Source organism: Felis catus, chromosome D3 (assembly GCF_018350175.1).
Source record: "Felis catus isolate Fca126 chromosome D3, F.catus_Fca126_mat1.0, whole genome shotgun sequence".
In the NCBI taxonomy this organism is placed as follows: domain Eukaryota; kingdom Metazoa; phylum Chordata; class Mammalia; order Carnivora; family Felidae; genus Felis; species Felis catus.
The window spans coordinates 21,437,487-21,450,807 of NC_058379.1; the positions used below are offsets into that span (position 1 = coordinate 21,437,487).

Below are 13,321 nucleotides of genomic sequence, written 5' to 3' on the forward strand. Positions count from 1 at the left end.
ACAAATTTGCCTATTCTAGGTACTTCATGTGACATCATACAATATTTGTTTCTTTGTGTCTGACTAATTTTACTTACCATAATGTAATTAAAGTTTATATATTTCATTATATGGATATATCACGTTTTGTTTATCCATTCATTTATTAATCTGCTTTCTGGCTCTTGTGATAATGCTGCTATGAATGTTGGTGTACAAGTATTTGAGTCCCTGCTTTCAATTCTTTTGAGTATATATATATAGAAGTGAAATTGCTGGATCATATGATAATTCTATGTTTAACTTTTTGAGGAATCACCAAACTGTTTTCCATAGCAGCTGTACCATTTTACCTTATCACCAGCAATGCACAAGGATACTAATTTTTCCACATCCTTACCAACACTTGTTATTTTCCATTTAAAAAAATTATAATAGCCATTCTATTGGATGTGAAGTTGGTATCTTATTGGGGCTTTGATGTGCATTTCCCTAATGACTAGTGATGTTGAGGATCTTATTAGCCATTTGTATAACGTCTTTGGAGAAATATCTGTTCAAGTTTTTTGTCCATTTTTGATCTGAGTCGTTTTGTTTATTATTATTATTTTTTCAAGTTTATTTATTTATTTTGAGAGAGAGAGAGAGAGAGAGAGAGAGAGAGAGAGAGAGAGCACGCACATGGGGGAGGGGCAGAGAGAGAAAGAGAGAGAGAAAGAGAGAGAATCCCAAGCAGGCTCCTTGAAGAGCCTGACAGGGCTCAATCTAACTAACTGTGAGATCATGACTTGAGCTGAAATCAAGAGTCAGACACTTAACCAATTGAGCCACCCAGGCACCATGTTTGTTTTTTATTATCGAGTTTTAGGAGTTCTTTATATATTCTGGATACTAGATGCTTATCAGATAGATACAGGATTTACAAATATTTTCTTGAATTCTGTGGGTTGTCTTTGATTTCTCTTGATAGTGTTCTTTGGTGCACAAAAGTTTTTAATTTTGATGAAGTCCAATTGATTTATTTTGTTGTTGTTGCCTGCGTTTTGGTGTTATATTCAAGAAATCACTGCCGAATCCAATATCATGAAGATTTCCTTTATGTTTTCTTTTAAGAGGTTTATAGTTTTAGTTCTTAAGTTTAGGTCTTCAAGTCATTTTGAGTTACTTTTTGTATATGTTATAAGGTAAGGGTCCACTTCATTTGCATGTGGATATTTGTTGTCCTAAATGTGCTTCATTTTGAAACAACCCCGCCCCCTCCTTCTGAGTTACTACTCTCAATTGAATAGTAAAACCAATTGTATACTTCTTTTTTTCTCAGTCTTTTAAGGCTCATAGAGGGAGGTGTCTTCCCTCCAACAGGAAATCTGATGCCTATTAGGCTCCATGGAAGGGTTGGTTGTGTTCTAGTTGAGCTTAAATAACCACACAGAAATAATTGCAGGCACCAGGCAATACATTCCTCTTGTGTCAAATGTCTGAAAGCAACTGTAATTAGCAGAATAGGGGAGGAAAAAGTGGAGGTGTATTTCTCCAGTTTGGGAAAAAAGGAGACAGTGGGCACGCAAAGTGCTCAGAACAGACCCTGGCACTTAGGAAGCGCGGAATAAATGGTAACTGAGAGGTGGACCCTCTTAACTTCCCCGTCTGTAAATAAGGGAATTGGCTAAGTTGATACATTCTCGGACCTTGGGTGATTCATTTTCCAGGCGCACGGGGAAACGGAAGCCAGAGGAAAGAAAGAAGCCTGGCGACTCTGCGCCCAGGCCCGGATTTAGCACAGCAGGTAACTACCCACCTGGCTCTGGAGGCGACCCAAGAGCCAGGCTGATGGGGCGGGCAGCGGCCAAGGGGAGGGGCTTACCCGTCTCCGCCCACACCCCACCGTTTTCCTTATTGGCCCCGTGAGCTCTATAACTCGTGACGTCACACGTGTGCGCCACGAGTGTGGAAAAAGGGGCGTGGTCCACCGAGGAGGAGGAGGAGACAAGATGGCGACGTCCGTGGGGCCGCGGTGCCTGAGGTTGCTGCGCGGTGTCACGTCGTGGCGGAGCAGGTATAGCTGCTTGGGGAGGTTACCTCAGGGCCGGAGGCAGCTTAGACCGAACCGGAGTCGGGAGGGAGGAGTCGTTTCCCTATTACGGGCTCGACCTGAGGAGGGGTCGGGTGGAGACGGCGCCATCCACCTTCACCTCAATCAGGTGGGACTCCCGGCGTGTAGGGAGGTCCGGGTTTAGTTAGGGGCTGGCCTGAGCGCTCTCGCTTTGCCTTTTACAGCTAAGTGGAAGTGCAGAAGGGGGAAAAACAAGAAAACCAAACAAAACAGATGGTTGCCTGCCCGCCACTAGAGTCGAGGCTGGACTGAACGCTTCTTTCGGGATTTGTGTTCCTGGAAGGGCGACAAGATGTGGGAAGAGCTTTGGACTGGAAGTTGGGGTCTTTACTTTGGATTCTTGGTGTTTGAAGCGAAGAGGTTGGATTCAGTAATCGCAAATAGTCTGTTAAGAAATTAGGTCTTGGTTACTCTGGTTGACTCCCAACTGTTAAGTTCTTAGAGTTGGAAGAGACGTGAGAGGTCATCTAAATCCAGCTGTTTTTGGAATTGTGGAAATCGAGGCCTTGAAAGAGGGAGGGACTTGCTCAGTTTTACCCAGCCAATTAGTAGTAGAGTCCGGACCCCGACCAGGCTACCTCTGTCTCTCACTCAAGGAGGTTTCCCTTAGGCTGTCCACCATGAGGGCATTTATTATCCACAAATAGCTAGGGACCATTTGGACTCTCAGAAAATGGATTAAAATGTGGGTAGCTATGACTCAGAGTCGGCTGCTTGGTGTCATTTCAAAGTGAGAAGGTTTGGAGACGCATAGTGATTTTTGTTTTTCTGGCAGGGTTAATTTTGTCAGCATTGACCAAAACTTGCTCTGTGACCAGAGGTGACCTATCATTGTGATTTGGGGAAGTAAAAGGATACTGGATTTGGACTGAAAGTGAGCAGAAACTGATTGTCCTTACCATCAAAGCTTTACTCTCCTATCATGGACTATTTCAGAAATGGTGTAGTTCTCTCAGGAGGGGGCTCTGCAATGTGTGTTAACAGTTGGGATTTGGAAAGGAGGGTCTCTGCTTTCGATATTAATACCAGATGTGCTGTTTATCAGTCAGCCGTGAATTCACCTAAACTGTGTCATGAGTTAAGAATGACTAAAAAATGGCATTCCTAAAATATTTTTTTAGATGAGGAGGAAGATTTACTCGCTCACCATCATTAAAAAAAAAGGGTTGGAGGTGGGGAGTCCTATCCTACTTTAGTATCAATATAGATAAATGAGATTGGATTTAGGTGCAGTGGTTGGAAAGGATGAGGATTTGGGTACAATAAGAGCTTTTAATTTTCAAAGGTATTATATATTGTTGATAACAAATACCGTAACAGCATTTTCATAGGCTTTAAGTAAAGCATGGCTGTGAGACATACAGATGAAAACCTCATATTGCAGGGGAGTTTTACAGTTACTGGGTGACGTGTGGCAGGTGATAGAACAAAGAGAAAACAACGTCTTGGGTAATTAAGGGCCATGTTTCCCCAATTTGTTTGATAAAATAATAGGGTAGGTATTTATTAGAAATTGAGATTCCCAGATATATCCTCATCCTGCTGCCAAATTCAGATTTACTAGGTGTAGTAGCTTGGGACTGCAAGTGTCTTAGATGACTCTTAGGTTCAGGCAAGCATACACTGACTCCTTAGTACCTAAGGAGTGGTTGGCTTGTACAAGGCTTTCATTCAGAAATATTGACATTCCTATCACTGCAAACCATAGTGCCAGGGACCATGGGGGAAAGGAACAACGAAGACAGGAATTAAAAGATACAGCATTTGGAATGGGCTTTTTGTTTAAAGAATTTTGCAGTCTAGTAGAAGAGAGAAAACATTCAACTCAACAGTAACACAAGATAGAATGTGGAATAAGGCCTTCAGGAGGTCTGCCAGTTCATTTTTAGAAAAGCTTCGTATGTTCAGAAAGCAGGAGCGATTCTCCCTCTCTCTGCTCCTCCCCCACTCATGCTATGTCTCTGTCTCTCAAGAATGAATAAATGCTAAAAAAATTTTTTTTAAAAAAGCGGGGGCGCCTGGGTGGCTCAGTTGGTTAAGCTCCTACTCAGCTCAGGTCATGATCTCATGGTCCGAGAGTTCAAGCCTGCGTCAGGCTCTGAGCTGTCAGCACTCATGCCCTGTCTCTTTCTGTCTCTCAAAAATGAATAAATGTTAAAAAAAAAAAAAAAGGGGGGGGGTGGGCAGGAGAGATAGAAGGATTATAGTTAAAATGTCACCACCAGGGATGATGTTAAAAGATTTTAAGTTTACATGACTTTAATTCTATTTTTTTAATTATTATTTTTTTTATTTTGGAGAGAGAAAGAGAGCACATGAGGGATGGGCAGAGAGGGAGACAGGATCTGAAGCAGGCTCCATGGTCCCAGAGCAGAGCCTGATGTGGGGCTTGAACTCACAAACTATGAGATCATGACCTCAGCTGAAGCTGGATGCTTAATCGACTGAGCCACCCAGGTGCCCCAAAAGTGTTTTTTAACCATGACAATATGGCCATAGACCAGTCAGTGTGGATACTCGTCATAGGCAGTTTTTTTTTTTTTAAAGTAATCTCTACTCCTGCAACATGGGGCTTAAACTCATGACCCCAAGACCAAGAGTTGCTTGCTCCACTGACTGAGCTAGCCATGGGCCCTGGTCATAGACAGTTGATATAGCCATTTCAGTGTGTGCCAGCTGAACATAAACTCTGTTACTTAAAAAAATAGTAATAGGGGTGCACCTGGGTGTCTCAGTGGGTTAAGCGTCCAGCTCTTGATTTTGGCCCAGGTCATGCATCTCTTGGTTCGTGAGATTGTGCTCCTGCTGTCAGTGTGAAGCCTGCTTGGGATTCTCTCTCCCCCTCTCTGCCTCTCCCCTGCTCATGCTCGGGCTCCTTCCCTCTCTCTCTCTCTCAAACATAAATAAACATTTAAAAAGTAGTAATATGTAGCTAGGTGCTGGTTTTTTATGATTGTCTCATGTAGTGTCAATGGGATCCTGTTTTTACAGGTGGGGAAATTGAGGCGTAGAATTAATTGAGTTTCCTAAAGTCACATTGCTAATGAGTGGCAGTAAGTCATGCATTCAGACTTATGTGCTCACTCATGGGCTTTAATCACCTGCTTGCAGCATGCCCACTTGAGTCACCACCTAGAAGAGTCAGCTGATTGAATTTATCCATTCATCCTTCTGGGGTTTAATCTCACCATTGAGATTGGAGTTCAGTGGGAAGGCAGGCAAAGTAAACAAATAGGTGATATATATATATATATATATATATATATATATATATATATATATACACACACACACACACACACATACATATACATACATACATACACACACACACACACACACACAATCTTTTCGTTTCAGGTAGTGAGAAGTGCCATGAAAAAAATAAAGGAAGGTGATTAAAGGGCACATGGTAGTCAGGTAAGACAAACTGAGAAGGGAACATTTCACAGAGAACTGAATGATGAGGGAGTGGGCCACATAGAAGGGTGTGCCCATTAGAACAAACAGCAAATGCAAGGGTGTGGAAAGAGGCAAAGGTGTGGTGAGTACTAGGAGTGGCAACTGGAATGAGTAAGGAGGAGACAGAAAGCAGTAGGATATCTGAGAATCCAGCAAGGACCAAGTACATGGGGTCTGGTCTTTTCTGTTTTGAAAAGGTCACTCTGGCTGTTTTGTGGTGAATAGGATATAGAGGGCCAAGAGTGGAAAATGGAGAACAGACTTTGTCAATCACTTGTTAAGAGAATCAGGTGTCTTGGGTTAGGGTGTGAGTAGTGGTGGCAATGAGAAATAGATACATTTATATACATCTATGTATCTTTATATCTATGCATGTGTGTGTATAATTTTTTTTTACATTTTTTTTTTTTTTTTTAGTAATCTCTACACCCAACATGGGGCTCGAATTCATGACCCCGAGAACAAGTCGCATGCTCTTCCAGCTGAGCCAGCCAGGTGCTCCTAGACAGATAAATATATTTTAAAGGTAGAGTCTTCCTGTCTTGCCAGTGGATTGAATGTGGATAATGAGAGAGAAACGTCTTCTATATGAATGAGTCTCAGGGTTTTGACTTGTGTAGCTGTGTAAAGGGTGCCTTTTGCTGAAATGGTATATTATAGTAATGCTGCTATGGTAACAGGTAAACCCCAGCATCTCAGTGACTTAACACAGTGAAAGTTTATGTCTTGGGGCACCTGGGTAGCTCAGTTGGTTAAGCATCTTACTCTTGATTTTGGCTCAGGTCATGATCTCATGGTCTGTGAGTTCAAGCTCCACATGGGGTTTTGTGCTGACAGCATGGAGCCTGCTTGGAATTCTTTCTCCCTCTCTTTCTACCCCTCCCCTGCTTGCTCTCTGGCTCTCTCTCTCAAAAATAAACGTTTGAAAAAAAAAATCTTAAAGTTCTCATCACAAGAAAAAAATTTTGTTAACTGTATGGTGACAGATGTTAACCAGACTTATTGTGGTGATCTTTTCACAGTATATATACATATTGATTTATGTTGTACACCTGAAACTAACAATGTTATATGTCAATTATACCTCAGTAAAAAAGAGAGAAAGGGGTCAGTTGTGGCAGATGCTCTGTGAGACTCAAGAAATATGCATTGGTGTTGGCAACCTGGAAGTTGTTAGTGACCTTGACAAGAGGTGACATGGTTGAAACAAAAGCTTGGTTGAGCAGGATTAAGAGAGGGTTAGAGGTGAGGAAGTAGTGCCAGTGAACATAGCTCTTTTTTTTTCTTTACTTTTTATTTTAATTCCAGTTAATGTACAATGTTATATTAGTTTCAGATGTACAGTGATTCAACACTTCCATACAACACATGCTGCTCATCATGTGACAAGTGCACTGTTTTTTTTTTTCTTTTTAATTTTTTAAATATTTATTTTTTGAGAGAGGGGGAGGGACAGAGAGGTAGAGAGAGAATCTCAAGCAGGCTCTGCATTGTCAGCACAGCCTGACACGAGGCTCAAATCCACAAACTGTGAGATCATGACCTGAGCTGAAACCAAGAGTCAGATGCTTAACTGACTGAGCCACCCAGGTGCCCCCTCTTTTTTTTTTTTAAGTTAGCTTATTAATTTTTGAGAGAGAGTATGCGGGTGAGTCGGGAAGGAGCAGAGAGAGAGCAAGAGAGAGGATCCCAAGGATCCCAAACAGAGGATCTCCCAGGGCAGGGCCTGATGTGGCGCTCGAACTCACAGACCTTGGGATCATGAACCAAAATCAAGTTGGACACTCAACCAATTGAGCCACCCAGGTGCTTCATGACAAGTGCACTCCTTAATCCCCATCACCCGTTTAATCTGTCCCCTACACACCTCCCTCTGGTAACAACCAGTTCTCTTAATGTTTTGTTTCTTAAATTCCATATATAAGTGAAATCATTTGTTATTTGTCTTCCTCTGACTTATTTTGCTTAGCATTATACTCTCTCGCTCCATTCGTGTCATTGTAAATGGGAAGATTTCATTCCCTCTGAGGGCCAAATACTATTCCATTGTATATGTATACCATATATTCTTTAACCATTCATCAGTCAATGGACATTTGGTCTGCTTCCATATCTTGGCTATTGTAAATAATGTTACTATAAACATAGGGCTGCATGTATCCCTTTGAATTAGTGTTTTTGTATTCTTTGGGTAAATACCCAGTAGTGTAATTCCTGGATTGTAAGTTCTATTTTTAACTTTTTGAGGAACCTCCATACTGTTTTCTACAGTTGCTGTACCAGTTTGCATTCCCACCAGCAGTACAAGACAGTTTCATTTTCTTCACAGCCTTGCCAACACCTGTTGTTTCTTGTGTTTTTGATTTTAGCCATTCTGACAGGTGTGAGGCGATATTGCTTTGTAGTTTTGATTTGCCTGATGATGAGTGATGATGAGTGCCTTTTCACGTGACTGTTAGCCATCTGTATATCTTCTTTGGAGAAACGTCTGCTCCTGTCTTCTGCCCATTTTTATTTGGATTATTGGTTTTTTTGGGTGTTGAGTTTTTAAGTTCTTTAATATTTTTTGGATATTAAACTTTATTGGATATATCCTCTTCCATTCCATAGGTTGCCTTTTAGTTTTGTTTCCTTTGCTGTGCAGGTTTTTATTTTGATGTAGTCCCAATAGTTTGTTTTTGCTTTTGTTTCCCTTGCCTCAGGGGTCCTATCTAGAACCAAGTTGCTACAGCCAATGTCAGAGAAGTTACTGCCTGTGTTCTAGGATTTTTACAGTTGACAGTGCACGTAGCTCTTTTTAAGAGCTTGTTATGAAGGAGAGAAGAAAAGTGGGGTGGAAGCTAGAGAAGGGCCCATGGTAGACAGTGTTTATGTAAGATTGGAGAACATACAGCATTTATCTCAGGATACGAATGATCCAGTTATAAAAGACTAACTAGTGTAATGGGATATTTGCTAGGCATTTTTTTCCAGGAGTCGGGGTTACAGAGGTGTATGAGAGAACTGAGCTCTGTGTTCTTGGGCAGGCGTGCTGAGGTGAAGGCCCATATGCAAGACAAACCACCTGAGTGCTGTGTGTCTGGTTACAGTGGATAGACCATTATCTCCCATTTGTACCTCCCCAGCCAAGGGAAGAAAAGCCTTATTCAGCAGTCTGCAAACATTCTTTTAGTTGGGGGGGTTCAGCATTCATTCTGGAACACAATACAGCAGTGTACAGAACACAACAATGTACCTTTAGTCAGTTTTTACACTTCTTGTTCTAATTCTGTTTGGAAAGCAGGGTTTGAGGCTTTTAGCTTTTGTAGTGGGAGTTTCCAGTCTTAGAGACGAGCATTGTTCACTGCTGAAAGAACATTCATATACTGAAACATACCCTTTGTGTTAATAGCTGTACATCTCTCTGGCCTTAGTGGTGATAATTATCATGATTCCATACTTTTTCTCTATACGAACCTGACTTGCCTGTGGGAGAATCAGATTCCCCCACATATTAGCACCATGCTGTGACGGTGTTTTTAAGTCAATTTCAAGTAAAAGAAAAAAAAAGGTGCCTAAACCTGATCATGTTTGCAGGCTATATAAGACATAACTACTAAATATCCATGAAAATGTATATTATTGTACGAAGGTCATAAATGTAGTTTTATTTTCCATAAAAGTAGCAATGTAGACATTTGTAATAAATTATTACATCTCACATAAAAGGCCTCAGCAGAAAAAGAAGTGCTTATTGACAAAGACTATTTTATTTATTTTACTATTTTTTACTAATTTCTTTACTTTAGATTTCAGGTCAAAATTTGGGGAAACCGAAGTGCTATCTGAATTGACAATGAGATGTGTGCTCTTTGATTAGGGGCAATGAAAATTCACAAATGCTTTCCTTGCTGGCAGTCATTTATTGCCACTGGGAAAATGTCCAGTTTCCTTGGGTGAAGGTGAAAGAGAAACAAACTGAGTCAAAAATAATGTTTTCTTAGGGGCACCTGGGTGGCTCAGTCGGTTAAGCGTCCGACTTCAGCTAGGTCATGATCTCGCGGTTTGGGAGTTCGAGACCCGTGTTGGGCTCTGTGCTGACAGCTCAGAGCCTGGAACCTGCTTCAGATTCTGTGTCTCCCGCTGCCCCTCCCCTTCTCACTCTGTCTCTCTATGTCTCTCAATAATAAATAAACATTAAAAAAAAAAAAGAAATAATGTTTTCTTAGAGTGGAAAGCTATCCTTGGTAATTTTTTTTCTCAGGAGGCCTGAAACGTGTTCAATCTGTCAGCATAGCTTGACAAAGTAGCAAAGTAGCCACAAAAGATAATCCAGAAATTCTAAATTAATTGAGCTTTCTAGACTTGAAGTAGATTAGAATAGTTACACATGGTTTGTGTCATTTTTTTTCCAGGACAGATTTTTAAAATTTAAAATGTGTTAGATTCTTTAATGCGTAGGGGTTAGATGTTTTAAAAACAAAAAATTTTTTTTTTATGTTTATTTATTTTTGACAGAGAGAGAGAGAGACAGAGCATGAGTGGGGGAGGGGCAGAGAGAGAGGGAGACACAGAATCCAAAGCAGGCTCCAGGCTCTGAACTGACAGCACAGAGCCCGATGTAGGGCTCGAACTCACGGACCGTGAGATCATGACCTGAGCCGAAGTCAGATGCCCAACCGACTGAGCCACCTGGCCTCCCCTGGGGGTTAGATGTTTACAAGGCTGTGTAGAGTTCTTTTGTGGTACAGAAACATACGGCTTTGTGGAAGAGTGCTGGCTTTACTGCCTGTTATGATATTATGCTTAATTAAGAAAATAACTTTATTGTGAAATAGTTTCAGAAGTTAAAATAGAATTTGCAAATACTCTTTACCCAGATTCCCCAGATGTCGACTGTATTTGCTTTACTATTCTCCCTCCCTGTCCCCTCTTCAGGTGTATGTGTGTGTGTATATATATATTTTTCCAAAACACTTGAGAGAAAATTACAGATTTGATATTCCTTTACTTTGAACTATTTCAGCCTTTTTCCTACAAGAACATTTTTCTCACACAACCACAGTGGTGGTCAAAACCAGGAAATTAACATTCATATAAGATTGTTAGTGAATCTATAGATTATATTCAAGTTTTGCCAGTTGCTCCACTAATTTTTTAAAAATTTTAAGGTAAATGTTTAACAGTTCATTTCTGTTTGCTTATAGCCTCCTCCACCATGAGAACACTGTTCTGAGCCATTTCCTACAGTCCTTAAGGAAGCTGCCTGTCAGAGCCTTTTATACAAGTAAGTAGCAATTATAGGTAGTGCTGGCCTCTCTGTGCTTCAGTTTGCTTATCAGTATACTGGGATAAACAGGTCCTATTTCATAGGGAAATTATTAGAATTAAATTAAAATTAAATGACCTTATATCTGTGGAGTGCTTAGAGTACCAGGCATATAGTTGTTACTGAAGCACTAGTGATTGTGACCTGATCATTTTTACTGGCTGCATAGTATTCCATTGAATGACTGTACCATTTGGTGTTAGACATTTAAATTGTTTCTAGGCTTTTTCTACTATATACTTATTCTTTTCTCCTTAATGTTTATTATTAAGAGAGAGCACGAGCAGGAGAGGGTCAGAGAGTGGGGACAGAGGATCTGAAGTGGGCTTTGCACTAACAGCAATAAGCTGGATGTGGGGCTCGAGCCCACAAACTGTGAGATCGTGACCTGAGCTGAAATCAGACACTCAACTGACTGAGCCACCCAAGGACCTCTCTACCATATATTTCTGTGGTAATATATCTTTGTGCAGCTTCAGGATAAATTTGTAGAGTTAGACTTGCTGAATCAGAAGATTTATGTGTTTTGCAAGTTGGTATTTAGGCCAAATTGCTCTTCAAAGAGGATTGTTCCACTTTATATGCGTTTGAGTAGGAGGTGCTCGTGAATGTGTCAGTTCCCCACACCCTCATCAAAACTGTGGATTGTGAACTTTTTGATATTGTAAGCAGCCATTTGAACTTGTACAAGAATGTGTCTTGTCTTTACTATTTAGATACCATTTTTTTAAGTTTACTTATTTTGAGAGAGAGAGAATGTGTGAGCAGGGGAGGAGCAGAGAGAGGGAGGGAGGGAGGGAGGGAGGGAGAGAGAGAGAGAGAGAGAGAGAGAGAGAGAGAGAGAGAGAATCCTAAGCAGGCTCTGTGCTGTTAGTGCAGAGCCTGATGTGGGGCTCCATCTCACAAACTGTGAGATTATGACCTGAGCCAAAATTGAGAGTTGGGTGTTTAACCAGCTGAGCCACCCAGGCACCACCTAGATATCCTTTTTATTCTATCATATCAGAAGCCATTTTGAACTGTCCAGTGAGAATATCTTGGGGATAAAATGAGATGGTTGATGAGAGCGAAAGCAAAACATTTATTTATTTATTTATTTATTTATTTATTTATTTATTTATTTATTTATTTATTTATTTATTTATTTATTTATAATGTTTGTTTATTTTTGAGAAAGAGAGACAGAGTGTGAGCAGGAAAGGGATAAAGAGAGAGACATAGAATCCAAGCAGGCTCCAGGCCCTGAGCTGTCAGCACAGAGCCTGATGTGGGGCTTGAACTCACAGACCATGAGGTCATGACCTGAGCTGAAGTCAGCCACTCAACCAACTAAGTCACTCAGGCGCTCCTATTTATTTAAAAAAAAAGTTTTTTTTAAGTTTATTTATGTATTTTGAGAGAGAGAGAGAGAGAGAGAGAGAGAGAGCGCGCGAGCGCAGAAGCGGGAGAAGGGCAGAGGTGCCCCTCCACTATTTAACTTTAGAACATTTTCATTCCCTCCTCACTGTGCCTCAACACCCCCCCCCCCCCGACCCCGCCCCAAACCTGCAGTCCCTTGCAGCCACTAATCTACTTTATGTCTCTGTAGTATGTTTCCTATACTGGACGGTTCATGTGAAAGAAATTCTACAGTATGCAGCTTTTTGTGGCTGGCTTCTTTCATGTATTGTTTTCAAGGTTCATGTTATATCATGTGTCAATACTTCATTCCTTTTTTATTATCAAATAATATTCTATTATATGGATATACCTCATTTTGTTTATTCATTCACCAATTGAAGGCCATTTGGATTGTTTCTGTTTTTTGGCTGGTGTTGGACATTCTTGCACAAATTTTTGTGTAGATGTATCTTTCTTTTCTCTCAGGAATATCCCCTAAGAACAGAATTGCTGGGTCGTATGGTAATTTTATGTTTAACATTTTGAGGAACTGACAAACTCTTTTTCAAAGTGGCTGCCCCACTTTATAAAATCCCACCAGTAGTGTACAGGGGTTCAAGTTTCTCCACATCCTTGCCAATACTGAGTTGTCTTTTTTTTTTTTTTCTTAAACTAAACAATTTTTTTGAGAGAGAGTGCGCACGAGAGGGGCAGAGGGAGAGGAAGAGAGAGCATCCCAAGCAGCCTCCGCGCTGGGCTTGATCTCACAACCCTGACATCATGACCTGAGCCAAAATCAAGGGTCAGGCACTTAACCGACTAAGCCACCCAGGTGCCCCTGAATTGTCTTTGATTATAACCATCCTAGTGGGTGTGAAGTTGTAGCTCAGTTTGGTTTTGATTTGCATTTCCCTGATCACTAATGATGTTGTATTGGTTTGTTACAGCTGTTGTAACAAAGTACCACAAACTGAGTGGCTTACACAGTAGAAAACTTACTCAAGTTCTGAGACTAGAGGTTTGAGATCAAGGTGTCACAGGATTGCTTCCTTCTGATGGTCATGAGAGAGAATCTGTTC

General features: G+C 40.9%; 1 protein-coding gene across 3 annotated transcripts in view; it reads left to right on the forward strand.

The window, feature by feature from the left end:
• Positions 1-1,817: 1,817 nt before the first annotated feature.
• Positions 1,818-13,321, forward strand: part of PISD (phosphatidylserine decarboxylase) — a 35,900-nt gene continuing 24,396 nt past the window's right edge. For 2 of the 3 annotated variants that reach the window (XM_019814756.2, XM_011287756.3), the window contains exons 1-2: positions 1,818-2,035; positions 10,741-10,820. In XM_019814756.2, the coding sequence (XP_019670315.1) occupies positions 1,971-2,035; positions 10,741-10,820 (145 nt within the window). In that variant the 5' untranslated portion in view covers positions 1,818-1,970. Of the gene's footprint in view, positions 2,036-6,026; positions 6,081-10,740; positions 10,821-13,321 lie in introns of those variants that run through there. The other variant, XM_011287757.2, reaches the window with a different exon arrangement.